Source organism: Tachysurus vachellii, chromosome 9, assembly GCF_030014155.1.
Source record: "Tachysurus vachellii isolate PV-2020 chromosome 9, HZAU_Pvac_v1, whole genome shotgun sequence".
NCBI lineage: Eukaryota > Metazoa > Chordata > Actinopteri > Siluriformes > Bagridae > Tachysurus > Tachysurus vachellii.
In genome coordinates, this window is record NC_083468.1 from 12,305,270 (window position 1) to 12,324,189 (window position 18,920).

At 38.7% G+C, this 18,920-nt stretch overlaps 1 protein-coding gene across 1 annotated transcript in view; it reads right to left on the bottom strand.

Annotated features, from left to right (window-relative positions):
- Positions 1 to 724: 724 nt before the first annotated feature.
- reln (reelin) overlaps positions 725 to 18,920 on the bottom strand; it is a 395,099-nt gene continuing 376,903 nt past the window's right edge. The window contains exons 58-65 of the mRNA XM_060877712.1: positions 16,670 to 16,743; positions 16,418 to 16,579; positions 13,570 to 13,727; positions 13,237 to 13,450; positions 12,861 to 13,058; positions 12,682 to 12,780; positions 5,800 to 5,805; positions 725 to 3,925 (exon numbers count right to left, since the gene is read on the bottom strand). Of these exons, the coding sequence (XP_060733695.1) occupies positions 3,826 to 3,925; positions 5,800 to 5,805; positions 12,682 to 12,780; positions 12,861 to 13,058; positions 13,237 to 13,450; positions 13,570 to 13,727; positions 16,418 to 16,579; positions 16,670 to 16,743 (1,011 nt within the window). The 3' untranslated portion in view covers positions 725 to 3,825. The remainder of the gene's footprint in view (positions 3,926 to 5,799; positions 5,806 to 12,681; positions 12,781 to 12,860; positions 13,059 to 13,236; positions 13,451 to 13,569; positions 13,728 to 16,417; positions 16,580 to 16,669; positions 16,744 to 18,920) is intronic.

Consider the following 18,920-nt stretch of genomic DNA (forward strand, 5'->3'; position numbering starts at 1 on the left):
TTGCTTAACAAACCATGCAATCATGTTTTTACTGAATGCCTACCAGGACAGCAGTGTTTCACTGCAAATGGCCATTATGGAGATTACAGTGGAGTTTATATCAAGGGCTGCATACCAGAGGACAAATGCCTACAGAAAGGTAATCAAATCATCTATGGGACTAACATCTCCTTAATTTACAATTGCTGTAATTATGATTACTGTAATTCAGGCCAAAAATCGACCTTCAGCCATAGAATGCTTGAAATGATGGTCTTCGCTCTGGCTGTTTTCTCTGGTTGTTTAAATTAAGATGGATTAAGTTCTGATATGGCATTTAGGTAACCCCTGTGCAATTCTACTCTGCTATGGATTATTTAAAAACTAAAATTGGTTCAGGTGGTGAAATTCTTTGTTATAATGATCTAATGAGTTCTGAAAAACGAATGCAAAATGAAATTAAACTTTGTTTAACGTTTTGACAGTTCTTTATTTCCATTTTATAGAGGAATATCTATCTATCTATCTATCTATCTATCTATCTATCTATCTATCTATCTATCTATCTATCTATCTATCTATCTATCTATCTATCACACAAACCCACCCACACAAATATTGACCATGCATTCACCAGGACTTTTTGTTATCCCACAAAAACATGTTCAGATATAATGCATGAATAGTATTTCTTTGGAATCCTTAGTTTAGAATTATTTGACTTTTTCGTTGTTCCTATGCAGAGTGTACTTTTTACACAGTGGTATGTGTTCGTGGGAGCAGTCTGCTGCTTTATCCTCAGTTCTGACCTAATATGATTCTCAGTAGGAACAGTTATAGAGTGGGAGGACATTGCAAGGGGTTATGGTGGGTAGGGTAGTTTTCTCTTAAAACAATAATATACCATAGATATGCAGTGCTTACAGTGTGCATTTTATATAAGTTACATGGAGCACCATTTACAATAAATATGAGTTTTGTGGACTAATTTTCTTCCTTTACATTCAAATACACATCACAAAATAAAATGATCATAATATTGATACAAAACACATGAACAGAGCACCACACATCAAATCATCACAAATACAATTCATAAACACAAAACAGCAAAGTCATAATCACTGTTATGCATCATTATTTACATTATTTACTTAATTTCCTCTCTGCATAGGCTCACTTGTAGTCCACTACAGTACATCCATTATAAACACAAATCATGATGACCATCACTGATCAGGTAGAGCATCACAGTGTGATAAATACCTTAATGGAATGAATTTAGTTTATTACTAGATATTGCACCTTAATGTTTCTTTTTCTTGCTTCAAATATCCTCCCTCTGAGGAATTAAGGAAAAAATGTAGCAAAGGAAGCAAAGACATGAGGAATCAGGCACAACCATATTTGTCAAATGAGATGTCCTTCTGACTTAAAGTATATATACTTTGATGACATGTGCCTAGCCCAATGAACTCTATAACAGATCTACATATACAAAACAGAGATTATGACTATACAATGAATTAACCTAAGCAAAAACATTAGTACATATTTGCATCACATGCTAAAATTTTTGTTTTAGCCTAGACAAGATTCTACTCAACTTTATTAACAACAACTTAAGTGGTCATTTTAAGGCATGGAATTAAGTTACTGAGTGTCATTCAATTCATTCATTTGTTTCCATTGCTTATTATTGTATTCTTTATTGACATTATCTAGAAATTGTCATCTTCTACTTTTTTGATTCTTCTGAGTAGGTTTTATGAATTAGTGCATCCATAAAGGATGTAAGAGTGAGGATTCAAGGAGGCCTGTCTCATGAAGCATATTTAATGTAGCCTGCATTTTGACTACCCATCTAAATAAATAAATAAATAAATAAATAAATAAATAATCACAGCTGACTTAATAATCAGTTTATCTCCTTCAGCTTGCATTTATATAGATAAATATATGGCTAAAATTAATTATATTGTGTTCAAATAGAACTGAGGTGATGGAGACAAAATAGTGTCCGAGCCACTACTTAGGTAGTGGAATGAATGCAATAAGTAGTATAGTTTAAAAAATAAAAAACTTTATATTCTAGCCAAAAAACAAAACAAATATTCTTGCTAAAAAAGGCTTAAATCTCCATAACATTGTCTGTCTTTGAAAACTGTGGAAATTATTTTGATAAATAGAGAAGGGTATGGGACAGTTGAGACAATTATTTACAATAATTCATTTTCTTTTTTTTTCTGGAGTGCAGAATATGTCAGATCAAGATCACAGATCAAGCTCACACCATTCTGTTTACACCATTCGATTTCATTGTATACTGTATGTGAAATTCCCAGCAAATCAGCAGTTTCTGAAATATTCAAACTGGTGCATCTGCTACCAACAACCATGGCATGGTTAAATTCACTGGGATCACATTTTTCACCGTTCTGATTTTCCCTATTGTGAACATTTACTGAATTTGACATGTATTTGCAGGTTTTTTGCATTGTGATGGTGCTATAAGATTGCATGATTAGACAACTCCATTAATGTTGCTGTTATTTATAAAATTGTACATATTTTCTTCATAAACAAATCCTAGGATTCTTGGGCAGTCTTCACAAACCTGGTGAGCCTTAGTAAGTATAAAAAATAGACTTTTCATGGCTACCACTTGTCTATGATGTGGGAGTTAAAAGGGATATTTAAGTAGAAAATTGAAGGTGTTGAAGTTCCCAAAGGCTTTAACTAACATCAGCAGCCATGAGTATATAGAGTTTTGATAATGACCTAATTACTTAAAATAACATGGATTGACATCCTAAGTCAATCAGATTTAATGGTCAATTGAAATTGAGCACTGATACCAAAAAGTTTGCGAAATCTCTATGGCTTGGACCTTGATCTGTTGTCTTATTATTGCTCTACCTGGCTTGGAATTAATTGGGATCTTTGAGGTCATGTGATGTCAATGTGCTGAGCTAAATTCACATAACTATTTCAAAAGAACTGTATACCTGATGAGGCTAAAGTTGGTACTACGTCTCTACAAGTATAAATTGGTATACTACATCTCTACAAGTGTTTGTTTAATATTGACCTGTATACTTAAGCTGTTGGCCAAACAGCTTACAGCAAGTATTTGACAGGTTAAACATTATCTATTGTTAACAGATATAACTCATTGCTTGCATAGATTCCCAAAATCATCAGGTACAAATCTACTGTTAACTTCATTCTGACACCAACTTTGTTAAGATTGTTCAGAAATCCTAGTATGAGTTTATAAATAATAAATCCATAAAGGCAGTCATGAATTACAGCCTAGCACCTGTAAGTTGGCCAATCATTTGGCATGCATTTGAAACTTTATCATACGACATAAAATTCCTTTTGTTGTTTCTTTTTTCAAATCATGCAAATTTGTGAATACCTTTAAAACATGGCCACCTTTACCCATGTTTGAGATATAGTCCCAAGTCTTGATTTCAGTTTTTTTTTTATTGTTCTATATAAACTTATCAAGAGTTGGCAACTGGGGACACTATTTGCATGTAGTTTGGACCCACCAGATCAGCACTTGCATCTATATGTGAGTCAAGTGAGTCAAGCAAACCTGGTAAAGCATTAGCTTTTATATGCTACAGGATTTAAGATAAAAGTGCATTTTTTGACAAATGGAAACAGATGTGTGTGAAATTCTGCTTCTTGAGACAGGCCTTGTCCATATCATTGCAATACCTTTAATTATAAAACATGTGCGCTCATGGAATGTAAAGTTATTTTGACTTTGTCAGTACTTGGTCTAGTGTATTCAGTGAATGTAAGTTTCTGCATTTAACGTGTGACTACTTTCTAGTAGGTGAAGTGTAGTAATGCTCTCCTCTTCCGGTTATAGTAGTGGTGTAGACCAGACTGTTTGGCAGAGTTCATCATGTAGTTTTGTTTACGGGAGCTGGAAAAGAATAGAGAAATTGGTAATGACAAAGGACAATGGTCATTACAAAGAATAAAAACAACTATAACTTTAAATTTAAAAAAGAATGATAATTTAATTTGAATTCCTATAAAAGGGCATCTACATCACACTCATTCAGCTTCTTGTCTGAAGGAAGGCAAAAGTATACATGTGTACAATATGCATACATATGTAACCTGGAGGGGGGCACGGTGGCTTAGTGGTTAGCACGTTCGCCTCACACTTCCAGGGTCGGGGTTCGATTCCGGCCTCTGCCTTGTGTGTGTGGAGTTTGCATGTTCTCCCCGTGCCTCGGGGGTTTCCTCTGGGTACTCCGGTTTCCTCCCCTGGTCCAAAGACATGCATGGTAGGTTGATTGGCATCTCTGGAAAAATTGTCCTTAGTGTGTGAGTGCGTGAGTGAATGAGAGTGTGTGTGTGCCCTGCGATGGGTTGGCACTCCGTCCAGGGTGTATCCTGCCTTGATGCCCCATGACCCGAGATAGTTCGGATAAGCGGTAGAAGATGAATGAATGGATGGATGTAACCTGGAGATGTTCGCTTTTGAGGGATTTCAATGCTGTTATGGCTTGATATTATGGGAAAATCAGTACCAACACTGCCACACACACAGGCTATAAAACTTTAAGAATGAGTGTAGGAAGACCCACCATAACACAGCACAGATATTATGAAGGGGGACACCACTGGCTAGGGCAGTGGCTAGTGGAGTGAGCATGAACACCTTTGGGTGAAAACATACCACATGCCACGTAGGTCTCCACTACAGAGAAAAGAAGGAGTTGCTTGGATTACCTCGGTTACGGCCACCAACGCAAACAAAGATGGAGAAGACTTATGCCACATATAGAGTGGTGTCCGGGAGCATTGAGGGTCTGCACTGGGCATAGCTGAAACAGCCTCTCCTGTGCCACAGATTTGTGAGGTGGCAGGCAGAAGACCTGTAGGAAAACCAACTGACCAGCTGATGTGGGCATAGGGGTGTAACCTGACCTGGGGTGCATGATAGCCTTGACCATCCCTGGAGCGAACTCAAGACATGAGGATGATCTCCTACCCTTTTCAGGGACATTAAGGTGAAAAGGAGAGTCATCTTCAGTGTCAGAAATACCTCAGAGGTATCTGATGCCCCTTTTCCATCGAGGCAGTTTGAGTGCTGGTTCGGAGCCAGAGCCTAATTTGGAACCAGTTCTTTCTTTTTCGACAGCCAAAGCACCGGCTCTGAACCAGGAAAAGTGGTTCTTAAGTAGCACCAAAACGTTGCTGGTCTACACTTAAGAACCGCTTGTGTCAGGGGCTGTGTGCGAGTTAGTGCATTTGAGAATTTACTTTAAGTATACTAATGTTTAATACACTTTTACTTTACCGCAATATGATACATTATCAGCACACATGATAGTAGATAGCTACATGCTAAGGCTAACTATTTTCTGTGTTAATGATAAAATAATGTTATGTACTTTCTCGATTACAACCTCTGTTTATACAGATTACATGGAGCTGCACGTACACGTTGGATTTGTTACATTTGGATACCAATGTAGGTTCACAAAGCCATGAGCATTAACAGTAAAGCAACATCCAACATTGTTGATGTGTTTGCCGCTGCTGCGCTAAAGTTGCTGGACACGTGACGCGTATACAGTGACGTCAGACTTTGCTCTGTGATGGCTCTCTAGCCGGTGGAAAGGCAAACCGGTTCTTAGAAGGTTCGCCAGTGGAACCAACTTTGAACCAGCACCAGTGCTAGCTCTGAACCAGCACCCGGTTCTTTTTGGTGGAAAAGGGGCATAACAGTCCCCTGAAAGGTCCCAGGAAGAAAGTCACAGACTACAAGAAGGCCTCAACCACCTGGCACTATGTAGGAAGTGAGAGACCAGAAGGTGCCTTTCTATGGAGGATGCAAATATAGGCCCATGGCTGGCAGTAATGGCTTCCACATCAACCTTCAAAGTGGAGAGCATTAAGCCCTCAGAGAAGTGCTCCAGAAAGAACTCCAGCATTGTACCTTCAGAGCAGGGAAATGGGTCCTGGCAGAGGAGCAGGCCACCACAGAGATAAAAGTGTGTGAGTATATCTTGAACCTGCAAGTCTTGAGAATATGGTTCAGAATGGCCAGATCTAAAATATGGATGCAGCCCACATCCTTCTTGGGTACCAGAAAGTACCAGCTGTAAAAGCCTTATCCATAAGTTTAGTGAGATTAAGCTACAAATGCCTCTCTGCAAGAAGTATGGCAGCCATTGAATGGCCAGTGCTGTGGGCCATCTGCGGTGGAGTGTAGCTCTGACACTGCCTTAGTCCCTCACCCCAGTCCAGTTTTTTAAGCAGGTCAACCTGGAAGGTCTGCGGAACTACTCTGGTGTGCCTGTGATGCATCGACCTGCCATGCTTCTGCGTAGGTCTTGCAAAGGTGTATTCATATAGTCTAAGCCATGATGCAGCAATGAGTTTACTAGAAAGGGAGCCTTTATTATGCTGTTTTAGTCTAAATCAGATTAATTAATATGCCTATGAAATAAAATGAGATACAATAAGCAAATATGGCAATAAATATATATTGTAAAACTTTGTTTTAACTGACTGTTAAATGTTAGATCACTTGCATCTAAAACACTCACTCACTCATTTTCTACCACTTATCCAAACTACCTTGGGTCACGGGGAGCCTGTGCCTATGTCGCGTCATCGGGCATCAAGGCAGGATACACCCTGGATGGAGTGCCAACCCATCGCAGGGCACACACACTCTCATTCACTCACGCAATCACACACTACGGACAATTTTCCAGAGATGCCAATCAACCTACCATGCATGTCTTTGGACCGGGGGAGGAAACTGGAGTACCCGGAGGCATCTAAAACACTTTTTTGTTAATGAACAGATTACTAATTAAACAAAACAAAATTAGTTTGTAAGGTTAAATGAAGCTTGTCTGCCCAGGTATAGTTATAAACCTCAGCCACACCTAACATGCAGGGGAGGAAGTGTTGCATTTATTCATGATAATGAGCTAGGCACATACAAAAATTAAGATGTCAATTCAACATATTTGAAATTCTTTATAATAAGATACTGAGTCAATTCCACTAATTTTTATTTACACACCTCTGGGGCCATATACAAAATTCCTCTGTGAATGTGCAGATTTTATTTCAAACCTAGTTGTTATTTTTAGACAAAGCTTTAATTGTGGGAGAGTTTAATATTCCTTTTGATAAGAAAAGAGAAGAGTAGTTGTGTCAATCATCAGCTTCAGAAATCATATTAGTATACAATCATAATGGAGGTCACACTCTTGATCTCGTTCTCACCTTCGGATTAAATAAACATTTGAAGCTCAGTTAATGTTGTCAAACTAAATTATATTAGTATTTTAATTAGCATAGAAAGGAAAACCTAAAGTTAGTCTTATTAGATCAGTGTATCTGTCGTGATGAGGCAAAGGCACTTGAGGATCCAAATGCAGTTCAAACTTTTATTAATCCAAGACAAGGAACAGGCAAACAGACAGGCAGGCAAAACAGGGCAGCACCCAGAGCAAACAGGAAACAGGAACATAGACATAAACATTCAACAACACAAGGTGCTTTCCAGTAAAACTCAAAAAATTCACAAGGTGCTTTCCAGTAAAACAGCAATAGACAATAAAATATAAGAACACAAAGACCATAGAATAGCAGTTGAATCACTGCCTACATGTTAAAGGCTTGTATGAATAAATGAGGTGCGATTTAAAAACACTCAGCACGTATGTGTGCTGGATGTGCGTTCCACAGTTTTGGTCCCTGGATGGCAAATGACCGGCTTCCAAACTTTTTAATATTTGTACTTGGGAATGACCAGAGAGGTATGTCCAGAGGAGCGGAGAGTTCTGGCTTTTTGGTAGATCGTTATTAAATTGGCGAGGTAGGCTGTGGCCAGACCATTGATGGCCTTGAATACAAATAACAGAACCTTATACTCCACCCGTGATAGAGCGTTAGCTTTATGTTCTTGGAGCTGAGTTGGTAGGTCACAGTGAGCCAAAACCGGGTGAAAAAATAGAGCCCATCGGGCTTGCCTGGGGTTTAGCCTCTTAGCTTCCTTAATGTACTCCAAATATTTGTGGATTGTCTAAAAGTATAAAAATCTAAAAGGGCAATTTAAAAAGTGAAAACAAATATCTAAATAACACTGCTAAGTAATGAAAACATTTTTTGATTGTGTAATCGCTACTCTGGATGGAGAACCCAGAAGCACCAATACTTGGGCGATGGCTCCCTCTGGTGAGCTGAACCAAGATTATCAGGCATAGTTATGTATTTGTGTATGTTTGTAGACTCGGGCATCAATTCACATCCTAGGTTGTAGGTTACATCCCGCCATACAATATATGGTGTCCAAACCCTTTGCAAAACTGGTCATTGAATGACAATTTTTTTCTTTTAAGAGGTTCAGTTGTAAAAGTTTTTACAAAGTAAAGAATCTTTACAAAGTTGATCCGACAAGTCTCTTTTTACATATGTTCTTGTTTTTTTAGTCACATAATTAAGATAAATACTAGAATCAGTTCATTATTAAATGGAATTTTACAACAAGTGTCAAATATATAAAGTGTTCCTTATATATTGGAGGCATTTAAAGAGAAAAACAAATAAATAAATTTTAATCATGCCCATTTCTGTAGCAGGATTTCCTCGACTTATTCTTTGCACACAATTACACATATGCATTTTATTCATATCACTGTATTTTGGCTGTCACTATACCACTTCTTATGCTGTTTTTTATAAACATTAATATTTTGCCTATTCATCTTTCTCTGGTCAATCCATAATTTCATATTTTATTTATTTTTATCTTATTTTATTTCATTTTGCTTTATTGTATATATATATATACAATTTTTGACCAATACAATTTTAATATGATCATAATTATCATTTGTTGTGAGCCTCATTAGAACATTTATTCTTCGTCATCAATAATTTTGTGCTGGCATTTTTAATTGTTGTATTTCTTACTTTTCTGTCACTTTTCTGACAAAGTTAATAATTTCAAAGAACACTGTTTTCTTTGTTTTCCATCTAAAGACATCAGGGACAGACCAGTAACATTCAGCATATATTTTGCCAATCTTTATCTTAAAAGTATGTTATAAACACTAATTATGTCAATTATTTAACTTGTCCACTATATTAACTGCAGGAGTAAGTTAGCTCTCTGAAGAAGAGGATTATGCCTTAGATGTGTGACTCCAGGCACTAGAGAGGGTTAGTGAGAGCAAGAGCAGTGTAGTATCTGTAGGAGAAAGACTGAAAGCCTGTCATTGAACCCTCACAGTGGGGTGAAAGAAAGATGAAACAGTGCTAACGCTAAGGCTCACCAACGTGAGCACTACTCATCTTCACTTCACATGTCTAACAGGTTTGTTCTTTTCACTGAACTATCTGCTGATAAAACAGAAAGAGCAAAAGCACAGCCACCTGCATGTTTTTTTATTGAGCATTAATCCTGTGTAGGTAATCAGTGCTGAGGCATCGCACCTGCACATGCCATTTAGTATAGCAGTTAGCGCATTGAAGTGCTGAGCATGGTACATGAACTTTTTGGTTTGTGACCCACTCTCACCATAGTTTAGGTTGCTTCTTGGCTTCTTGTTCCCCTCATTTTCCACTCCAGATTACACACCCAGCTACCAAGCTCATACCTGTAACAGTATGTCCACACCATTACCAGTATGTCTATTGTCTGTCTTAATACTAGGGTCTTTTCTTCTTTATCATAGAACGGGCGGTCAGCTCTCAAGGGAGCCGATTGCGTGAATTATGTGTGATTGCTTTACACAAACTCCACTCTCACTTGGCTGCATTCCAGGCTGGAGTTCCATGTCTGAAAAGGCTGCGTTGGCCATGGAGGATACAGGTTGAGTTAATGTAAAAGGAACAAGAGATGGTTGAGTCCTTTTTCTCGTCTTCTCAGCTGACTGAGACAGCACTCAATGTCTTCTCTTCAACTTTGGGAGCTCACTTTGCAATTTCTCCCAATCTGAACAAAGAACTATAATTGTTTGCGTGAGACTCTGAGGAGATCGATGCGGGCGATGATGAGCAGTCTGCCACTAAATTGCTTCCTGAAACAGCCAGTGGCATTCATGCTTAGACTGGACTTATGAAAGGTTAGTGTTGTCCAGTCTGAGCTTGACAATCTACCTAAATTCACACTGAATTCCACCTCCATGCATACGTTTTCCATTTTTCACAGACCTCCACACTGTGGTGTCGAGGTTGTGGAATGACCCATAGTCTGCCTGTTTATTCTCCTTAGCCACTGCTGACTATTTAGGTGGGTATGGGTATGAGGTGGTGCCTATGGTTGAAGAGACGCTTGCAAGCTATCTCTACCCTTTTCGGCTGCACAGAGAAATTCTGTGCTCACATTGAGGCCCTGTTGGGCAATGCTGGCCTTTTGGGAAGGCCTACAATCTCGTAGGTTTAGCTGGTGCAGTGCTACAAACAATCACAGTTTTGCAGGTGTACTGTACCTAGCTGACCTGATAAAGGAGCTCATCTGAGGTCATAAAGGAATCCTAATGCATCAGGGCTAGGGTTCCCAAGGATGCCCTTTTAGGGCAGTCTCCACTGCTGTCTACCCCACCACCTCATGTGATTCAGGGTTCAGCCATGACCACCCATGCTTCTAAGTGAAGCACTAGATAAGGAACTTCTCTCGATTCTGCAGAAAGAGGCCATAGAACCAATATGGCCACTTTTCTTAGGACTGCGGCTTTTACAGCCGGTAATTTGTGGCATACCTCTCATATGAGAGGAGACCTTAGGGCCATCATCTCAGTCAAGCAGGCTAAGAAGGAATCCTGAGACCCAAGGACTGGGGTTTTTAGTAGGGAGATTGGCATGAGGTTAACACTACTCTCAGACTACCGGGCAGTGTACAGCTGATATTTCATTGTTCCCAAGAAAAACAGGGGCTGCGTCCGATTTTAGACCTGCGGGATCTGAACTGTACTCCAAATACTTACAAGTCCACACACATTCAGAATGCATAGAAGCTGCCCTGGCAATGCTGCAGCTCCAGGGCATCTGTGTACTGAATTATATGACATTGAGATGCTGAATCCAGAACAGTGTGTGCTTTGTCCTTTTCAGAGAACCACCTTTCTGGGGGTAGTTTGGGACTCCACAACGATGCAGGCATGTCTGTCCCCCACTTGGGTGGCTACCATCCTTTCAACAGTGAAAGCTAGTCTGAAGCTTCTCTGTCAACAAGGCACAGAGAGTGCTCGGCCTCATGGTGGCAGCAGCCAACATTATCCCTTTGTTATATGCTTCACATGAGGACATTCCATCTCTGGCTCAGGGATGTGGGCTTTCATCCTTGCAGACATCCCCTCAGATTCATAAGGGTTATATGTGGTGGGCTTCATACCCTTCTTATGTGGAACAGACCCCAGTTCCTGGCCTTGGGTCCCACTGTAGGGGCTTGTCACCATTGCAGGAGTGTTAAAAGATGCCTCGCTTTCGTGCTGGGGAGCAATCTTGCATGGCTGCCCTGTCCACAGTCTATGGAAGGGCCCTTATCTTTTGTGTCACATAAATTGCCTGGAGATGAGGGCCGTAGCATTAAAACACTTTCTCCTACACCTCAGGCCCTGCTATGTGATATCACCTTGAAGATATTTGTGCTGTGGCAGGCTGGTCCGCTCAGAAATTATGCTCATAAATTGCTCAAAAGTTCTACCTACTTATGTATCTAAAATCACTATTTATATTATAAATCACTATTTGGTGTTACCCAGATGAGGATAGGTTCCCTTCTGCTTCTGGAGTTTTTTTCTTGCCATCATTCCCTTTGGCTTGATCATTAAGGATTAATATAATTTTCAATATTAACCTTCTTAATGTTTCTTGTAAATGTTTAAATTCATGTAAAACTGTTTTGTGTCCATTGTTAAAAACACTATATAAACCATAATTGAGTTGACTTTAATCAAGATACACTTAGATTATTTAGAGTATTTGAGAAAGCAAAACTTTCTGCTGGAACCAGTACACACGAGCAAAATGAAAATCACATACACATCCTTGGAAATCTACTGGTGGTAACTGAGTTGTGAACAGTTCAAGGGGAGTAGAATACTTGATTTATATCTTGATTTCTTGATACTATCCTTGTACAATGTACATCACTAAACATGAACAGAGTATGACTGTAGGTTTATAAATTATCATAATTTTTGTAAATACATCTATAACTATTGAAATTCAGTAACAAATAATATTTAACACATGGTATACTGTGGGGAAGAAGTCTCTATCTCTGGAAAGATGGAGGACTTACCTGATTCTGCAGTACCAAGAGGGGTGGGGCATGAAAACACATAAGAGGGCAAAAATTAGAGTGCAATACAGGAGAGACATAGAAACATAGGGAGCTTGCATTTCAAATGGAAAGATATAGGGAGTAAATTCTGGGAAAGACAAAACCATGCAGAAAAAGGAGGCCAGAGAGCCAGAACACAAAGAGCAAAAATTAGAGGGGCTGTTAGAGAAAGACTATGTTTAGAATAGGATCAAAAGAGGCACACAAGAAAGACATACCACATGAGGAAGGGGCAGATGCGATAACTGCTGATAAGGCCAACATTTTGCATATATAAAAAAAGAAAAGAAAAAAGACAGATGGAAGATCGAGGATCAAACAACAATCTGAAAGTGTGCAAGTCTACTCACAGAACAACTTCCACATTGTCCAAAGCCCATTGGTCTTTCCCTGTACCCCCATGACGTGGCTGCCACCATCGCAACTGCACTCCTTTCACACGGGCTTCACTATAAAAGGAAGAAATACAAGAAATCTATTTAGATGTAAAAACAATCAATACTGATGTCACATATGCTTTATGACTTACAGGGGGATATTATAGGAGACTCTCTGGGCTTTGATGAAGTCTTTATTCTGGTGCTGGGCAATTATATGCCAGCTGATTCCACTGTTGACCGTATATTGGATCAGCACAGCCCGGTCAGCAGTGTCAGCCTGGTTTAATGCCGAGTTACAGCTGGCTGTCTGTGACATGCTCCCAATCTGCAGCACAAACATGATCTTGCTGCCATTGAAAGAGAGAAATAGAGAGAGAAGTCTAGAAAGTGTCATCTCTGTTCTAGCAATAGCTATGCTCCAGACACTGGTCAAAGCACTAATAATTGATAAATCTGTTTTCCAATCAGCAAATTCCAAAAGCATGAGAACAAGGCCTCAAACCTTTGCTATACATTGTGATGTACCTGGCTCTGGATAGGTCCAAAGGTTTGGATATGGCCTGTCTCATTTTGCAGCCATTAAAATATAGGGAGTCCCCATGGGCATGTGGGGAAAGCTGGCCACAGCCGTTGCTAACAGCTCCACCCTGAATGACACTCCAGCTGTCCTCAGATGCAGACTCAAAATTGTCCTTGATAGAGTTAGGAAGTTCACTGCTCCACAGGGCACAATCATCTCCTGAAACAAGAAAAAAAAAATATAAAAATCAAGACAGACACTGTAAACATTAATGTTACAACTTTAGGCACTGGGGCCTTCAAAATAACAAAGTGGAAGTTCAAATTAGAGGTTCCAACCATAGTGCCCTTCATCACAAAGGCAGGTCGCTCCAGTAGTGCAGTATCCATGTCCACTGCAAAGACCTGGACATGCTTCGCCAATATAGACATTATCAACTCCCCAGGCATGTCGGTCACCAGATTCCTCTTTCTGAATCCAGCGAAATTGTGTTGCACTGAAGATCAGGAGGAGCATGTTTACATTACATTGGATCATAGTGAACAACATAAACCCTAAACAACACTGAATTATCAAAAAGATCATATTGTGGAAATTGTCATCATATATTGCTCCAAGGCAAATAAATTATTCCTGGACAGGTAACAGTATTTCATTTTTGTGTAATAGCGTGCAAGAGAGAAATATGCCACACAGGGAAACATTACCAACATAAACAAAATAAAGGTTGTAAGAAAAATTAAGTTTATTAAGTTAGAAATGTTTTTGAAAACCATTTCTCAGAATTAGAAGTTTAAAGCCACTTGATGACTCATATATTTATTTCAGCTTTATGACAGCTTGTGTATGTCAAAACCATTGCTTTATGTATTAGATTGCAATAAGCAGCATTTTATTTATGAAATCTGGCAAATGTGCACTTTTGTGAAAACGTGTTAGCCCCAGACCATCACTCTACCACCACCATATTTAACTGTTGGTATGATGTTCTTTTTCTAAAATGCAGTGTTACTTTTTATGCCAGATGTAGCGGGGGACACACCTTCCAAGTAGTTCAACTTTTGTCTCGTCAGTCCACAGAGTATTTTCCCAAAAGTCTTGGGGATCATCAAGATGTTTTCTGGCAAATCTGAGACAAGCCTTTATGTTCTTTTTGATCAACTCTGCCATGTAGGCATTTTGCCCAGTCTCTTTCTTTATGGTGGCGTCATGAACATTGACCGTAACTGAGGCAATTGAGGCTTGCAGTTCTTTGGACGTTGTTGTGAGGTCTTTTGTGACATCTTGGACGAGTCGTTGCTGCGCTCTTGGGGTAATTTTGGATGGCCAGCCACTACTGGGAAGGTTCACCAGTGTTCCAGGTGTTCACCATTGGTGGATAATAGCTCTCACTGTGGTTCACTGGAGTCCCAAAGCTTTAGAAATGGCTTTATAAATTTTTACAGACTCAATTTCTTTCGTTCTCATTTGTTCCTGAATTTCTTTGAATCGCCGCATGATGTGTAGCTTTAGAGGATCTTTGGTGTACTTCATTGTCAGTCATGTCTTATTTAAGTGATTACTTGTTTGCAAACAGGTGTGGCAGTAATCAGGCCTGGGTGTGGCTAGAGAAATTGAACTCTGGTGTGATAAATCACAGTTATGTTTTATGGGTTTTTTTTTGGGTGGGGGGACTTTCACACAGGGCCATGTTGGTTTAGATTTTGTTTACCCATAAAATCTTTTCATTAAAAACTTTGTGTTTCTTTTATCTTTTACTAATATTTCAATTTGTTTGATGATCTGAAATATTAAAGCAGGGCTGTCAAGTGTCACGCATTGAGAGTGACAGTCACGCATTTGGGTCTTTTGTCACGCTCTCCCGCCACACATCGTTTTTCTCTCGCAGAAAAACTTTTTGACTATTTTCATACATTTAAAATGCTGCAGCACCCAAAATGTATCTGTCCACACTGCTGTCTCTATGGAACCGGGCAGGAATCAAGCGCATCACCTGGAGCTCTTAGTCAAGCCTGACACTTATCAGCCAATCAAAAAAAAGAGGCTACACAATAGCCAATCAGAAAATAGCACTATCTGGGTAAGATTTAATGCAACAACCAATGAAAAAAAAACATTAGCGAGAGTATTTTATGATGGTTGGTATGAACAAAGCCTCAAAACAAAATGGCTGGGCTTGAGCCAAACTGTTTTAAATGGGAGCAACATTACAAATGATAAAGGAGACCAAAAAGGCAACAACCACAATAAACAACACCAGTCAGGGGGCCAACACTTTTTCACACCACTGTAGATGGTGAACATGTTACTGCTTAACACATTCTTTACCAAATAGACTAGACTGTTATATCTGGATAATGGACCAGTCTTGATTATATTCAAAGTGTTGTAGTGCAGTGATTTTATGATTCCCTAAAATGCCTTTTATTTGGCTAGGAAATATTATTGTCATCACAATGAGTTACTACTGTCAAAGGACATGATAATAGATTTTTAGAATTAATGCACACTCTCTCTGAGACACTTTCGTTGTAGCACTTTCTGTGTAGCTTTTTAATTCTGACCATATTTCCCCTAATTAAGTATTAATTAAAATTATCAGAGCTAAGACCTTTCCCTACAGTAAAATAAACTCATTGACATTATCTCTACTATCTCTATACTTTATTTATTATTAGTGATTATGCTTAATATTTATGCTGGTTCAGACTTTCTTAACTGATTTGCTTAATCCATTCTAATGATTTTGACTGATTTCTAATGATTGACTTATTTCCTCCCTCCCTGCCTTCGTTCCTTCCAAGTGTCTCACTTGTTTACCTCTGTTGTGCTTGCTGTTCCTTGATTTGATCACCCAATAATGTGTTGCTGGATATAAGTTGGCATTTGTGTGTTCACTCTCACTTCAATCTGCCTGTATTTATTGCGCTCCCTGACTCCCTCTATTGAGTCAGATTCAACACTTGCTAGAGCCATTTCTGTGTGGCTGAATAAATGTCTTCTTATTGTGCACATAGCTAACCTACAGATGGATAAATATATTACATTCATTGCATGAGAAAACCACACACACAAAAAAAGCCTTGGTTTTTTTAAAGTTGTGCATTCTGTGTTTTTGTTTTCCTTTTTAACAAATAAATTCAATCATTATCACACAGAAATAACAACTGCCACAGTATTCCTTACCCAGAAGAGACATGGTCAGGTAGCTGCAAAGTAACTCTGGTCCAAACCAAGCTGTTAACTGGGCTGTAGATGCTGGACTCATGGAACTCAAAAGGGGAACATCCCACATTATTCATTGAAGAGGGGAGGCAGGCAGCCTGTACCAAGTGCCAAAGGTCTGACCTGTACGGAAAAGCCATAAGAAGAATAGGCGTATCTCTCTATATTAGTCTCTCCATCTTCAGTCTATCTCTGTGACTTTATTTCACTCACCTGGCATCTTTTCTGTATTGTAGAAGCACTGGATGATGAGCTTCACAGCTTCCTGTTTCACAACCTACCACAATCTGTGACACAAAATGTACATCACAGTAAAGGTGAGAAACAAATGTATTAATGGTCTCTGTGAATAGAGCTTTAATACAATGGCTAAACCTAAAGTACTCAAGGTAGTAAATCCAAATACCCAATAATTAAACTTAAAACAAAACTAGTCTTGTCAGGGAAGGGGTGTCTTTGTAGATTAAAAATCCAGACTCAAATGCAGGGATAACACAAAAGGGGGGGTTTATTAGGGAAAATGACAAAAGGCTGGAAACACTCCGAACATGGAAACACAAAACACAGAAATAGAATAAAAAACATTAAGTCACCAAACTGGAACTAAACAAATCACAGAAACCAAAACAGACACAGAGGCGAGAACTCAGCAAAAAACAAACGCAAGATCACATACTTAAATAGGTGAGGAAATCATAGAAACACAAGGAACAGGTGTGAAGAGGTGGAACAGATTAAGGATAGGGTGGGGCTAACACACACAAACACAAAAACAAAAAGAAAAGCACATGGCACAAGACAAAACTTGCCAGATAGTTCCTGACAAACAAAACATATTCTTTCTTAGTGAAAATATAGTAAATCCCCATTCCCTCTGCCAATCTACAATATACTGTACATTATGAGACAAATGCCCCTACATTTCTGCATTTTTAGATAATTTGTTTATTAGATAACACATTGTGAAGTTGCTTAAAAGGAAAAAATAAATATATATATAATAAATATTAAAAAATAAATAAAATAAATAAAAAATAAATATATATATATATATTTTATATATAATAAATATATATATATATATATCGTCGCTGTCAGGCAGAATCCTCGTATCTCCAAAACCATTATTTTTCAGGAAATTAAAAAAAACGGCGTACCTTATCTGCAATGCACAGGGTTTAGTCCGCATTGCAGTGGATTGTCTTGCGCTAATTTCCTGTCCTCAGACGAACACCAGAACTAGTGGGGGTCAAGATTTTTTTTTCTTTGTGCCCAGTGTTTTGAAGAAATTTACCTCAGAAGACGTGTTGATTTGTTGCGACTCTTCTTGAGGAGAAATATGCCGCGAAGCTCTCCCATGGAGTGTGGAAGAGGTGGAAAGTTGAAGTGTCCAATGGAGTTATGACATTTGCGCTCAAGCTATTTTCAAGACTTTAGATTGGTTAATAACTTGTGAAAATAACAGACCCACGTGGGGACTGACCAATAGCATCGATATGTTAAAAAATATGAAATTGACAAAATTTGGACATACAAGGTTTCCGCCCGATAGCGACGATATATAAGTTTGTTTAAAATATTTATTGGACAATGACATTTGCCATCGCACTATAATATACACAAGTGCACAAATAACGTTACACAATATATCCTTTACAACAAACATTTTTGGTCGATGACCATGTTTTTTTAAGAGGTGCTACCCTGTAGACAACTCCTGCTCTATGTCTTCTTTATTCTCTGACAAAATAAGAAACAAAACTATATATCACTCATTTGTTTATATTGTGCAGTGAACGAGTTGCGATAAAACAGCTACTGCTTGAGTTACATACTGTACCTTTTAAGCATCAGTATTTGTGCCCTGAAGAAATCTTGCTTCCATTGTAGCTACCCAATAAACCTGAGTTTGGTCAAACATGTCGTAGTTAAAGTCCTTAATTTCGCTAGTTGAAACAACTGCTGTGCAGCCGTCATCCAGGTACCTCATATTCTGACTGTTGGCATCACATTCTGTATGCCAACATTCTGATTCCCAGTGATCAGCAGATTCGTCTTGTAGAAGCGGAAGCTTTTTATTTAACCTCAAAACAAAATCCTAATTACGGTGGCAAAAACATGATGATATGGAACACATGCACTTATACTAATTTCGATAAACACTGTAAGGTATATAATGTAGTCGAAAACATTGCAAGATTTATTTTAGGAAAGTGCAGGAACTACATCTTGCAAAAACCATCATTCTGTATGATTTATATGCTGCTTCCCTCATGGAGCCCGGGAAGTCAACATTTGTTGCTATTACTATATTTAATTTGCACTATACCAGCACTGATCAGCATTATACCAGCACTATACCAGCATGAACCAGTAAAAACCAGCCTGGACCAGCATGGAATTCATACATTCATACATTCATACAACAGGCACATCATTCAAGGCTAATCAACCCAACCCAATT